Raw genomic sequence first — 14,018 nt, forward strand, 5'->3', positions numbered from 1 at the left:
TACTGTACAAACACTACTTTTTATATCCACCTTATTTTTAATTTCAGACCTGGTGCGATCATTTTTAACTTGAATGTGCAAAGCTTCTTGTTATTTCTTTCCAGATATTTTTGCTGTACAAAAACTGCTAGATATTCCAAACTGGTATTTCTTGTATTATTTTAATGTATTGTTGTAGTTATAAACACACTGGTTTGTAGCACAAGTAGTTTCACATTTACTGCATTTTTATTCTTCTAGTTATTTACCTATAGCAGCTAATAAATCACATTCGCAGAAAATAGCTTTACTTGCATTGCAAAATATGGTGGATAGAAGTGCTTTTCAAATATGTAAGGTGCATAGTTCAGTCCAGGTGTGTGGAAGGGAATGGAAGAAAGGGGAGGTTTTAAGGATCTTGAATGATGGATTGGGCTTTGCTTTGGCAGGATGCTGTCAGTTAAATTATGGTAGATCACCTACCTTGTGCTCTGCTTAGAGATTTTGACATGCTTCACAGTGATGACTCTGTTGCTGGGATTACGCATTATAAGAAATAGTTTTTTTCTTGACCAGTTTTTATTAAACGCTGCAGAAAGTGTTAGTGATTTAAAAAAAAAAAAACGTACACTTGAAATTAATTTATTGTTTTGTGAAATAACAGTAAGCAAAAGCTGAGGTGTACATCATCAAAAGTTGTAACATTTTCCAATTAAGAGTGTATTACTTATGCAATAATATGCAAGTATGTGCATAATATCACTAACTTGCATAATTCAAATGTTTAATTCAACAAAAGTCACATTGCAAAATTGTGTATTTTAATATTTTCTATTTTGATGGAACACATTTTTTAACCTGTTCAGCAATAGTGGTCCTTCTATAAGTATGTGATATTACTTTTCTAGTTGCCTAGTACTGCGAACACTAAAGGTGGAACAAGTACTTAATTTACACCTTCATAGACTTGGTTTGAAACTGCATTCAATGGAATTTTACTGTAAACAAGCCAAAACACATTAATTGAATGAACCATTTTTACTTGCACCAAAAAAAGAAAATAAGTATCATGCATTAGATATAGGTTTGTCTTCTGTCTATGTCTATTAAAGGAAAAGCAATGCCACTTTGGTTTTACATTTTAAAATGTGTATTTTGGACTTTCTTAGGTATGTCATAAAATTAGCACATTTTACAATGGAATGTATTTTAATTTCAAAGAGTTATGTTTAAAAAAGTCTTTCAAAAGCATTCTTCTGTTTTTATTCCGAATTTCTCCTTATAATTTTAGTTTTGATCTAAAATAAAAATCATTGCCCAAACTAATTACTTAACCACATTCCAAAAATAAGATCAACATTTGAAGAATGCTCCTGCATGTGTTGCATGTTAAACAAAATCAACTGTTGGCGCAAGACTGTTGTGGTTTTCTCTTTGGTCTCTGTCATCACACATCTGACTGACCTAATTACTACACCACACACGGCTTATTAAAACAGTTTTCTCTTTTTTGCGAGAGGGCTTTTTTTAGCCTTTTTGTTGGCGTCTTGTTTCTTAGAAACAGTTGTCTTTGGCTTGCTCTTCACAGGTTTCTTCACCTCTTTTCCAGTCTTTTTAGCCTTTTGTAGCCAGACATTAGGCTTTTTCACCTCTTTTGGTTTCGTTGGTTTGAATGGTTTGGGTTTCTTTCTTTCCTGGGCTCCTTTTATGGGCAGTTTGGGATTGTGAGATGGCTTTCCTGTGACTTTTATGTCTTTCTTGGTTTGTAACATTGACTTCTTGTGAGGAGGAGCTTTCTTGAGTGTTTTTGTGCTCACATTTATTTGCTTCTCCTTTGACTGTGTTGTCTTTTTTGACTTGTCTTGGCGCAGTTTTGCTGTGGTGGTTTGGCCCGGCAGTTTTTTCTTTGGTGCAGATGTGGAGGCTTTGGCCATTACGGGCTGGCGCGTGCCCGGTGGTTTAGTGGGTAGTATGATCTTTTCCAGTGGTGATCTTGTAGGTGTTTCGCTTATGCCAAGAACAGTCACTAAAAAAAAACAAAAACAAAAACAAAAAACAATGCATTTAAATAAGTCTTCAAGCAGTTCTGTTACATAATTTCAGAGTCAAAATTATTTTCTTTGGCAATCTTAACCAGGAATCTTTGAAGCTGAAATAATAAAATAAATAAAAGATAGATAGATTTTTACATTCTCTGGGTGTGAATGGCACTTTCTTCCCTCTGACCTTTACTGGAAGTGGCTTATATTTGCATTTTCCTGGAGGTGCCCTCCTGTAAACAGAAAACAGACAGAGGGGATGTATAGACTAAATAACCTACTAACCCTAAAACATGTAGGCCTCCTTTAGTGCTGTGAGATAAGAAAGAAATTTGAAATGGCATCATAATTATTTCAACATAAATTGATACATAAGGGCTACATTCACACTGTCAGTCCAAATCCCATTATTTGTATATCCAGTTACAATCTGATTTAAAATTATTGGCTGTCCACATTGTGGAAAGCATCTCTTCAGATCCATTTGTGCATCCATGGTGCTCTTTTGTTTTCCGGAATATCAGCATTGGTTTCTATGGCAATGACGTTGCATTGGTAGGCCTATACACCAAAAACACATCAATAACCACAACAAGGAGGGGTTGCAATGCAGATATTGTCTTATTTACAACATAACAATATGTAAACACCGCACTGGAGTACTCCATCTTCTGAGGCAGCGGCAAAATCGTAGGAGGCTGATTTCCTATAACAACGTTTACATTTTACGTGGCATGAAAAGTCACACAAACCTCGCGAAATCCAGTCAGAGCAGTCAGACTAAAAAGGATGTAAAAAAATTTTTTTTTTGCTGTTCACACTTGCTAAATCTGATCGGATTTCAATCGGATATGCACAAAAGTCGGATTTGGGCTGACAGTCTGAATGAGACAAGACAGAGACCTCCAGCTGCTCCTATTAGAGGATTGAATCTCTGTTTTTTCCACTATTTAAAGAGGGATAAAGAATACGGAACATCTGGGATTAATGTATGGTATTGCTATTAGTGAGATTGATTTCAGATGGGCTGATAATCTCCTGAAGTCATGTTGGTTCCAGCAGAATGTCTCTCTTGATTTATCCATCAGTAAATTATTTAAAACCTCAAACAGCTTATGTTTGGTTGTTTCGTTATTTCACTTTCAAGATAATTTTGTCATTTATTTATCCTTTACTACTACTACTGTAGATTCATTTTATTTTAAAGGCAAAATAATAAATTAAACATTTCCATATCAGACCCACATCTTACAAAATAGAATGAACAAATCATTGAGTTATGATCCATGATAGATAGATAGATGATAGCAGATTTCCAGAAGTCTGGATGGAAACCATTTGGTGAAAGCATGCGCCACAGATTCCAAGATTCCAAAGGAATATAGACCGCTTAAACTGACACGTCCTTTAGTCCTTTTGTCTCCCAGCATGATGTCTTAACTGAGAGTCATCTGTTACATTTTAGGAACTCTTATAATGGGAAATTTACCTAATCTGTCTGTATGATTTGTTATATAGAGGCCATTGTTGAAAGATGAATTTTGACGGTTCATTTCTTCACTTACTGTACTGCCTAGATAGATAGATAGATAGATAGATATTTCCTTCATTTGCACGTGAATCTGTTTAAGTTGACAATATGTACCAAAGTATACATACCTGGATGGGTCCACGAATTTGTAAAGTGTGCCAAAGGGGGACATTGCACTTGGATAGGAGGTTGCTAGAAAATAAAGCTCTCCTACAGAAAAACAAAACAAACACAAACATATAGTATGAATGCTTTTCACGCATATTATTTCTTTAATATTCATATTATGCCTTTACAGAACTGTGCACAAACCTACCCGCTTCATCCTCAGCAAATGAGATGATGAACTTGTGGTGATGATTTATAAGCCCAGGAAAAGCACAGGTTGAAGTGTCACCCATGCACACATTCTTTTCCTTCCAACTCCCAGTTTTCTTATCCTCCTCCAGAGCCATTAGTCGTCTGAATAAGAACAAAGGCTTGAACTGACATTTCTCCTAGACTTATTTTAAGAAAAAAAAGTAGTGACCGAATGACCTAAAAATTTGTCTTGTGTATTGTTACTTTATAGTTATATATTTTCTAAAAAATCAAATTGAAAGTTGATTATGCACAAAAGTGGTTGCAATGCTGAAAGAGTGTTGATCCTTACCCACTCATAAAGTCTCCAAAAATATAAAGACCATTGAGGTTGGGTGATTCGCATCCTCTATACACATAACCTCCAGTTACGGATTTCCCAACATGGTGTCCATAGGCAAATATTGGAAGAATGTCATCTGTTAAAAAAACAAATATAAAAGCATGTTTGTGGATTACAACAGGTTTTGTGTCAATAAAAGAATGTGTAAAGATGTGAGAATTTTTTCATTTAATTTGACATTAATTTGAATTTAACCTACAATGCCTTTTGAGTTGCTTTGATCCTGAATTATCTTTCTTTCATAAAACACAAAGGCCTGGTTATATTAAGCCAGGATTAGGGCTTAGTTCAATTAGGACATTTAAGTAGCTTTTATAAACGTGCCTTAGAAAAAAACATTTCTGGTGTGCAAAACAATGGCACTGACATATTTTAAGTTATGCCAGTGCAAGTTGCTTTCAGTTAAGATAGACCAAACATGCATTTTAATCCTGGTCTGAGACTAGGTTTAAGCCTGGTCTTTGAAAACAGACTAAAATTATATATTTTACGAGTGTCTAAATGCAGAATGTCTGACATGCTTTTTACATACTAAGAAAGTATGGTGATTTATACTTCCAAGCCCTAAAAAACCCATAAATGTGGTCCATGCGACTTGTGGGTTATATTCCAAGTCTTCCTGTAGCTTTACGTTAACGTTGTCTGAGGAACACAAAAATATAAGCCATTATTCAATGAAAATACTCTCCACTGCTGCAATGCTGCTTTTAGGCTCATTGCATTAGACCTGATTTTAACCATTATTTTTTGTGCAATGTGACACAATTCAGCATGTTAGCAATTGAAAAACACCAAAACACATAAAAAATTTTCAGTTTTTAATTGAAAATAGTGTTATGTAAACGGCTTCTTAGACATTCTGCTTAATATCTTCCTAAGGATTCCACGGAATGAAAGAAAATAGTATTAGCGTTGGAATGACATGCGGGTGAGTAAATCATGACAGAATTTTTCATTTTTTGACACAATTTCCAGAAATCAGGAGCACAAATTTATGGACTGGCCAGTGGTATGAAGTTCTCCAGTGACCAGAGTAGTAAAAAAATCGTGGAATGCTCTGTTTGTCATTTTCTGTGTGTGTAGTTATTCTACAGTCCAGCTCACCTAGAGAAGAGTTCTGGCACAGTTTCATATCAAAGCATTCAAAGCCTTCTTTGGCCCTCCATCCATAGTTTCCTCCCTTCACAATGATATCAACCTCCTCATATCGATTCTGACCCACGTCGCCACAGAAGATTCTCCCTCTGCCGTAACGGGTGAGCGGATCACCTCGATCCACTGAGCAGCGCCACATATTCCTCACACCATAGGCATAGACTTCTGGCTTTGCATCAGGCTCTCCGAGAAAGGGATTGTCTGGAGGAATCTTATAGGGCTTTCCATCTACAATGCTACCATCCACATCAATCCGAAGCGCTTTTCCTAACAATGCTGATCTGAAACATATTTGCATGAGCTTTTATAGATAATGTGTCCGAGAGGAAATAACTGTTTTATTAAAGCACTAAGCAAGTTTCAATGTCATTAGATGTTTTAATTTTGTCAGCTTCAAAACCCTTACCTGTTTTGAGAATTTCCAAACTTCCCAAAAGGGTCTCCTGCTTTTCCACCGTCTCCTGTAAAGATGTACAGATATCCATCTAGACCAAACAGAAGCTGGCCACCATTATGGTTTGCTGCAGGCTCCTCAATTTCAAGAAGAACTCTGTAGATGCAGATTTAAAAAAAAAGAAAGAAAAAAAAGTAGCCTTGATATTTGGTCATGAGGCACAAGAGTCATTAACATGCAGCTTGATGTGATGTATCAAAACTGATCATTTAAAATTTAAAACATTTTTTGTTCTTTTTGAACTTGACCCACATCTTGACTAGGAATATTATATGCATAAGATTTTTGAGTGAACTATACTCCATATTCCATGTATTTTGATATCATATGCATAACAACATGGATCAAACCTATTAACCTCTCTGAGTGGGGGTCTGCCATGTTCATGTCATGAGCTGAGACCTTCATCTCGCTGATGCGAACTTTCTCCAGTTTGCTGTTGATCAGAATGGAGTAGTAGATGAAGAAGCGGCCATTGTTTCTGTACTTCGGATGGAAGGCGAGACCCAGAAAACCTCTTTCATCTCCCAGCCACGGTGTGGTCAACACCTCCCCGCTGATGTCCAGAAAGGGCTGCTCCAAGCGGCTGCCATCTCTCAGATACACCCATACAAAGCCTATCTGCTCTGCCACGAACATGCGGTGGGTGTCATCTCCGCTGTGGACCATCAGCACGGGGTTCCTCAGCCCATTGGCCACTTCTGTCAAGCACAGCTGCAGGCAGCCTTTGGTGTCCTCCACCACTTTGCCCAGATTGCTGTACAAGTCATTGTTCCTCACGACGTTTGGATAGCAGTAGTCTTGGTCAGGAAGGTTAATGAGGTTACAGAAATGAGAGCGGTCTTTCTCACACGTCTCCTGCAGGGTCCGGCTGTTGGTTAGGTACTTTACTACAGAATGGCACTTGCTGTGGAAGTCTGAGCAGTAAGTGAAGCACAGTCCTGGTAGGTGGCGCACTGGAGTGTATGGGTCTTCGGCATCAAACAAGTGCGCAGCGTAAGGAGAACACTCCTGCAAAAGAGCAATACAAGTAAGAAAAGACAATTAACTAGACTTTTGACATTTTCTGAAGCTTACTGGCTCACTCAAAAGAGCCCAACCACAAGTCTCTGATGTTCTAGTTTCTATAACTGGGGTGCCCAATCCTATTCCTAGTGTCATACCTTCCACAGTTTCAACCAGTGTTGTAGTACTTAAAGGGTTAGTTCACCCAAAAATGAAAATTATCCCATGATTTACTCACCGTCAAGCCATCCTAGGTGTATATGACTATATTCTTTCAGACTAACACAATCAGAGATATATTTAAAAATATCTTTGCTCCTCAAAGCTTTATAACGGTTGTGAATGGGGGCCACATTTTGAAGCAAAAATAAAATGCATCCATCTATAATAAAAATAATCCATACGGCTCCAGAGGATTAATAAAGGCCTTCTGAAGTGAAGCGATTGGTTTTTGTAAGAAAAATATCCATGTTAAACTTTACTAACTATAATAAGTAGCTTCCGACAGACAGCCGTACACCTCGATTTGCGGCGGAAGAGCAACCTCTGACCTGTCGCAATGATGCAATGATGAACACGGAAGCTCAGAGGTTAGAGCAAAACAAAACACCGGTCATGAAACGAGAAATTTTAAAGAGAAATGTCGGAGGATTTTGATTTAAGAGAAGAGGAGCTTGAGTTTGTTTCCTAGCCCTATTTGTTTGAACCACAAGAGGCGTCTAAGCAGTCGTCCACAGAAGCTAGTTATTTGAATTTATAAAGTTTTAAATATGGATATTTTTCTCTTCGAAAGGCCTTTATTAACCCACTGGAGCCATGTGGATTACTTTTAGTATAGATGGATGCATTTTATTTTTGCTTCAAACTGTGTCCCCCCATTCACAACCATTATAAAGCTTGGAGGAGCAAGGATATTTTTAAATATATCTCCGATTGGGTTCATCGAAAAGAAGATAGTCAATACACCTAGGATGGTTTGCGTGTGCGTAAATCATAGGATAATTTTCATTTTTGGGTGAACTATCCCTTTAAGATCTGACTAGAATCCATCTTGACTCTGCTGAAAAATCCAGCATTGCTGGTCACCAGCATATGTTTTGCATGCTGGGACCAGCAAGGGATTCTGGTTGCTGGTTTGCTGGCCCCCAGCATGGGAAGCAGGAGTGCTGGTTGATCAGCTACACCATCTCAGTTTTGCTTGAGAACACTTTTTTGCATGACTACACTGGTCCATCAGCAAGACCAGCACTATACCGGCTCTAACGAGCATAAACCAGCCTGGACCAGCATTGAGTTCATGCTGGTTTATGCTGTATTTTTCAGCAGAAGAGTCTGAATCCAAGACCATATTTCCATGGACTTAGAAGCATTTGGACTTGGTCTTGACTCTGACTCAGTGCGGATACGTTTTGCGGTCTGTGCCAACTCACTCATATGATCTGCACTGTCATCATGTCTCTGAGAGGTTCACGTGACACTGACACAAAACCAGGCTTTGTTCACCCTAAAGCCTATTTACACTGTCAATTTACATTTTAAGCCTATTTACACTGTCTGAATTCTGACCCTCTTCAGATATGTGACATGACTTGATGGTCCTCTTCTAGTCTCAGTCTGAACTCTGACTCAACCTTTTCAGGTAATGGCCTGGACTCAAATGAGGTCTCGACTAAAACACTGGTTCCACCCCTGCTCCAACACACCTGTTTGTAATTATCAAATATTTCTGAAGAGCTTAATTAGTTCAGGTTTATAGGATTGGAGCAGGAAGGTAGATCTCCAGCCCAGGAACAGGATTGGCACCCCAGTGGAAATTACAAGTAAAATCGCTTTGAAAAATAACTGTAGAAATGCTAAAAGAGCCTGATATGAGGTATCATTCATTTAGATTGGCCAATGATAGCCTTGCAATTTTATGTATTATTTTTTCCATGCAATGTGAATGCTTGTCATGTGACACCGCAGCCACAATATAGTGCTGGTGTATTGGTTTTTATTTAATTTTCCTTTTTTTATCCGAAACATTCCCAAACTTGTTAACTATATAATGAAATCTGATATTCCAATTCTAAAAAATGTATTTTGTCATTTTAATTACCTTTATTATGTTACATATGACCAAAAATGTCCAAATCACCCTGAATTAAAGGTTAGTAGATCTGAAATTCAGAATCAGAGTTGTCGGATTTACAACACGTGGCTAAATTCATCCGCTTGTCCCAAAAGAGGTGACAGGTGAACTGGGAAACGATTAAAGGATTATTATTGCCGCTTTCATAGACCGTGTGAACTTTACAAACTATATATATATATATATATATATATATATATATATATATATATATATATATATATATATATATATATATATATATATATATATATATATTGCTAGTGGGCTACTTTGTGCATTTAAATATCATTAACATAAAATAAACATTAGCCTATATGAGCGCGTGCGCGAGCCAAAGCGCGAACGCAGATTTGAACGATGACGTGCCGCACTGAACGCTCTAATCACATCTGGTTGATCGTATAAAATTTAAAAATACTATTATTATTATTTATTTATTATTTATTTTTTTGTACTATGGAAGCTGAATTCAAAATAAATTTGGCTTAAAAATCTATGTGGGCACGTGCACAAATATAGTATAATATGTAGATTTAGAGGTTATGAGCAATAGTAAAATGACGCTTGTCTTACCAAGCACCACTGATAAGAGTATTTACTGTACATTTCTGCATCTGTACCTATTTATAATGCAGTCGCTCAGCTACTGAGAAGAACAGCAATAGGCCTAATATAATCATTTAAGCAGGTGCAACTTTCACACACATAAGACAAGCATTTCTGAAACCTTGTTAATACATCAGCTGCACAAAATGTAACACAATTGAAACGTCATCATAATTGTTCACAAAGAATCAGACATACCTGACACATGATATCTTTTACCAAATCCCCGCACACTGCATACTCTTCTTCACCAATCAGGTCCATTATATCCCAGTATCTCGTTGCAATATTGTTGTCCGTTTTTTGGTCACAACAACCAAATTTCTCATAGTGCCTACAAAACTCGAGGTGGTAAGGGGGTTTGAAAGGTGGCTGGTAGTCCAAACACTGAGGATGTGCAAAAGTGTTTCTCAAATAAGAGAAGTAAATTATTATAATGACGCGCGTGAGGAGTCCTGGGAGCCATGCAGTCCTCTCGGTCAGGAAACTAACCTCAGGGCAATTTGCACGATGATGATGATTTAGTGAATTCGGCTCTCCTGGCATTTTTGCCGTGTGCTTAGGAGTGAAGGAGTGTGTTTGCTCTTGAGCGTGTGTGTGTGTGTGTGTACAGTATGTCTGCTTAAGTTATATGGTGTGTGTGTGTGTGTGTGTGCGTGCGTGCGCGCGCTTGCCGCACTCGTTTAATGTGCGCCTTTGATTACAGGATATGGTGTTCTTATATGTTGAATTGGCAATGTAGGCTACAACATTTGTAATACGGTTAATGTTTAACTTCATGTTTCATGTAATAATGTTCATGTTTTATTTAAATAGATTTGGTTTATTACTATTACTGCTAAAACTCGCTTTTGAGAAAAAAAAATGATTTACAAAATTATCAAATTAATTTTAAGGATAACCAATTGTTTTTTTTCCCTGTCAAGACTGTTGGTGTCGTGATTTATTACATTACCTTTAATGAAATAGATGTAGCCTGTAGTATTTTGTTTTATACAAAAAATAAGTTAATAAAATAAAACAAATGAATCAAGAGAGAGCCATTAATGCTTGACAAATACATCTAAAGTTATACATTTACTTATATTTATTTTTTTCTTAAATTTAATTTATTTATTTATTTATTCATTTTTTTTTTTTTTTGTATTTGCATGAATCAAGATTAGTTTCTATCGTGTTTATGAAATTAAGAATTCCACACTAATTCAGTTGCCAGGAAGATGATCAGGCTGACACGATAACCCAATGAACTGACGCTTATTCCAGTTTCCTGCAAAAACTCCCGCTGATGTCCTGAAATCAAACTCATGTGTGCCACCTAGTGGAAAAAAATTTAATAAAAATTCAGTTCAATGCAATGTAGAAGTCATGGATGCACCGATTTTATCAGTACAGTGTTTTACTTGGACAACTTTTCTTTTAATTGAACTGTAGGAAATAAATATAAATGTACACAAATTATAATACAAGATGTAAACAATAAAAAATATTAGGCTATATGTGACCCTGGACCACAAAACCAGTCATAAGTCGCACGGGTATATTTGCAATAGCCAACAATACATTGTATGGGTCAAAATTATTGATTTGTTCAGTCTTTGTTAGCTGTGTCTTGAATGGATGGTTAAAGGTGCCATCGAGGTTTTTTTACAAGATGTAATATAAGTCTAAGGTGTCCCCTGAATGTGTCTGTGAAGTTTCAGCTCAAAATACCCCATAGATTTTTTTTAAATTAATTTTTTTAACTGCCTTTTCTCAGACATGTTATTTAGTCCACCTATTTTGGGGCATCATTAACTATGAGCCGATTCAGGCTGCGGCCCCTTTAAATTCTCATGCTCCCCGCCCCCGGAGCTCCCGCTTGCCTTGAACAGCAAAAACAAAGTTCACACAGCTAATATAACCCTCAAAATGGATCTTTACAAAGTGTTCGTCATGCATGCTGCATGCATACATCGGATTATGTGAGTATTGTATTTATTTGGATGTTTACATTTGATTCTGAATGAGTTTGAGGCTATGCTCCGTGGCTAACGGCTAATGCTACTCTGTTGGAGAGATTTATAAAGAATGAAGCTGTGTTTATGCATTATACAGTGTTTAAAAATGAAAATAGTGACGGCTCTCTTGTCTCCGTGAATACAGTAAGAAACGATGGTAACTTTAACCACATTTAACAGTACATTAGCAACATGCTAACGAAACATTTAGAAAGACAATTTACAAATATCACTAAAAATATCATGATATCATGGATCATGTCAGTTATTATCGCACCATCTGCCATTTTTCGCTGTTGTTCTTGCTTGCTTACCTAGTCTGATGATTCAGCTGTGCACATCCAGACGTTCTGCCCTTGTGTAATGCCTCGATCATGGGCTGGCATATGCAAATATTGGGGGCGCATAGTTTTTTATTAAATAAAATAGCCTAAATAAACACATAGCATGTGTGCATTATCACCTCGGTGATGACATTCATTGTCCATAATTCACCTTGACAATGATCCCTTACTGCATCAATACTAGATGTTCGTTAGGCTATTCGTTCTAATATGTCAGGGGAATGTTTTTAAAACACCAATCAAAGTAATATCATACCTTCTGTTCTCTTCTTTTTAAAAAACGTCAAAACATGCGATTGAACCGTTCTCCTGATCCTTTTGAACAAGCGCGAAAAATGACGAAAGTTTGCTTGAATCAGAGCTCTGACTTGAATGTGCGCAGCGCGTTACAATACTGAGTTCTGATTGGTCAATCGCTGTTATTTATAGTTTGTTAATTATCATACAGAGAATTTTACAATTTCGTTTACATGATAAGGTTTACATAATACATAACACTGTTAATCTAAAGGGAATGGTGGCTTTACAGAGGGGATGTTTAAATGTGATTAACTATATCTAAACAATTTTCAAAAATGATGCCCATGCACTGTATGTAATTGCAAGTAGCAATTTATTTACTTATTTTGAAAATCGAACATGGGTGTAGTTTGAAGTTAGGCTACTTAAGACCAGTGTTGGGGAAAGGTACTTTTAAAAGTAGTGCATTGCAATACTGCGTTACTCCCTAAAAAAGAAACTAATTGCGTTACTAGTTATTTTTATATATAAAAAAGTAATGTATTACATTACTTTTGCGTTACTTTTTCTCACCTGTGCTTGCTTTTTTATTTTTAATAACAACAAAAAAAAGTTATATTTTTGGCAATTATCAAGGCCCTTTCACACCAAAAGTGAAATGAATAAGTCTCAGGCTGAGGGAAATGCATATTTACGCCTGTACAGTAGAGGGTGCAACACAAATCTTTCAGTTGTGCTGCTGTTCTGTATTTAAGAAGAATAGAATACAGGAGAAGGAAGTTCAACACTCTTATTTCTAAATCTAAAGTCATTTTTGCTTATTAGTATGGTTGAATTAGATCATTGAAGGTCAGCAGCAAAGACATTGGATAATAAAGTGAGATTAAATACATAAAGTACATTTGTGTAATTTAATATAATTATAGGTTTGCGTAAAATTCTGAGATTGAATTTCACTATTTTTATTCATTTTGAGGAATACTGAATGTTTTCGTGCAAGTGAGATGAGTAAATGCATGTTCACATTTAATCTAGAGCTACAATAGCCATCATGTTCACACAGCGCACACAACATCACTACACTTTATTTCTCTCAACATGGGGACAGGAGAGCTGTCAGTCAATAAATGTGAAAAAGTAACTTGCGTTACTTATTTGAAAAAGTAACAGATATTTTGTTGTAAATTAAAAAAGTAATGCGTTACTTTTACTAGTTACTTGAAAAAGTAATCTGATTACCTAACTCAAGTTACTCATAATGCATTACCCCCAACACTGCTTAAGACATTTATCCATATAGAGCCTTTGGCATAAAGGGTTCTTTAAAATTGAGTCAAGAACCCTATTTAACCTTTTTATGACCAACATGTATGTTTTGTATGATCAACATTTTTACGTTAGTCCAACTTTGCACTTTGTTTTCAGCTTGTCATAATGCTTGCAGTGCACCTGCCTTTAACTTGTACCTAATTTCATCCGCAATTACCCTGGATAAGTGCACACTGAACTTTAATAACAATAAACTCAGATGTAAATTTAACACGTCATTTATTTAAGAAATATTCATCATTGTCCATACCATTTGAAAGCTGTCCAGAATGCAGCGCAGTTGTCGAGTGAAAGTGACAAGAAAAATAATTTTGAATACTTTGTATATATATATATATTATGTAGTGGGAAAGTTAAATTAACATAATATGCCATGGTCTAATGCATAGTTCCTTCATGAGCAGATATTGGGAGTTAATTTAATTTTTGATTATTATTATTATTATTTTTTTTTTTATTGCCTATTCTTTCCTGGTGTGCTCTTCATTAAATATCATCC

General features: G+C 36.3%; 1 protein-coding gene across 2 annotated transcripts; it reads right to left on the reverse strand.

Annotated features, from left to right (window-relative positions):
* Positions 1-607: 607 nt before the first annotated feature.
* On the reverse strand, positions 608-11,059 carry hhipl2 (HHIP-like 2). Of its 2 annotated transcripts, XM_048191743.1 has the most exons (9): positions 9,805-11,057; positions 6,220-6,872; positions 5,814-5,957; positions 5,357-5,688; positions 4,202-4,328; positions 3,866-4,011; positions 3,678-3,759; positions 2,169-2,251; positions 608-2,005 (listed from the first exon to the last, which is right to left on the reverse strand). In XM_048191743.1, exons 1-9 carry the CDS (start codon positions 10,150-10,152, stop codon positions 1,470-1,472), a joined length of 2,451 nt encoding a protein of 816 aa, XP_048047700.1. In that variant the 5' UTR covers positions 10,153-11,057; the 3' UTR covers positions 608-1,469. The 2 variants fall into 2 exon arrangements, with proteins under 2 accessions (XP_048047700.1, XP_048047701.1); XM_048191744.1 differs by lacking the exon at positions 2,169-2,251 and having other exon boundaries at positions 1,793-2,005; positions 9,805-11,059.
* Positions 11,060-14,018: the final 2,959 nt, after the last annotated feature.

The sequence above is a fragment of the Megalobrama amblycephala genome, linkage group LG5 (assembly GCF_018812025.1).
Source record: "Megalobrama amblycephala isolate DHTTF-2021 linkage group LG5, ASM1881202v1, whole genome shotgun sequence".
Classification (NCBI taxonomy): Eukaryota; Metazoa; Chordata; class Actinopteri; order Cypriniformes; family Xenocyprididae; genus Megalobrama; species Megalobrama amblycephala.

What these genes read in the sequence shown, in the direction of transcription:
- hhipl2 (XM_048191743.1), bottom strand. Translation starts at nt 10,152, where the DNA reads ATGCCAGGAGAGCCGAATTCACTAAATCATCATCATCGTGCAAATTGC. An exon ending in TAAAAGATATCATGTGTCAG is followed by an intron (nt 6,873 to 9,804) that starts GTATGTCTGATT and finishes GCTCTTTTGCAG; the next exon opens with GAGTGTTCTCCTTACGCTGC. An exon ending in GTGCCAGAACTCTTCTCTAG is followed by an intron (nt 4,329 to 5,356) that starts GTGAGCTGGACT and finishes TTTTTTTAACAG; the next exon opens with ATGACATTCTTCCAATATTT.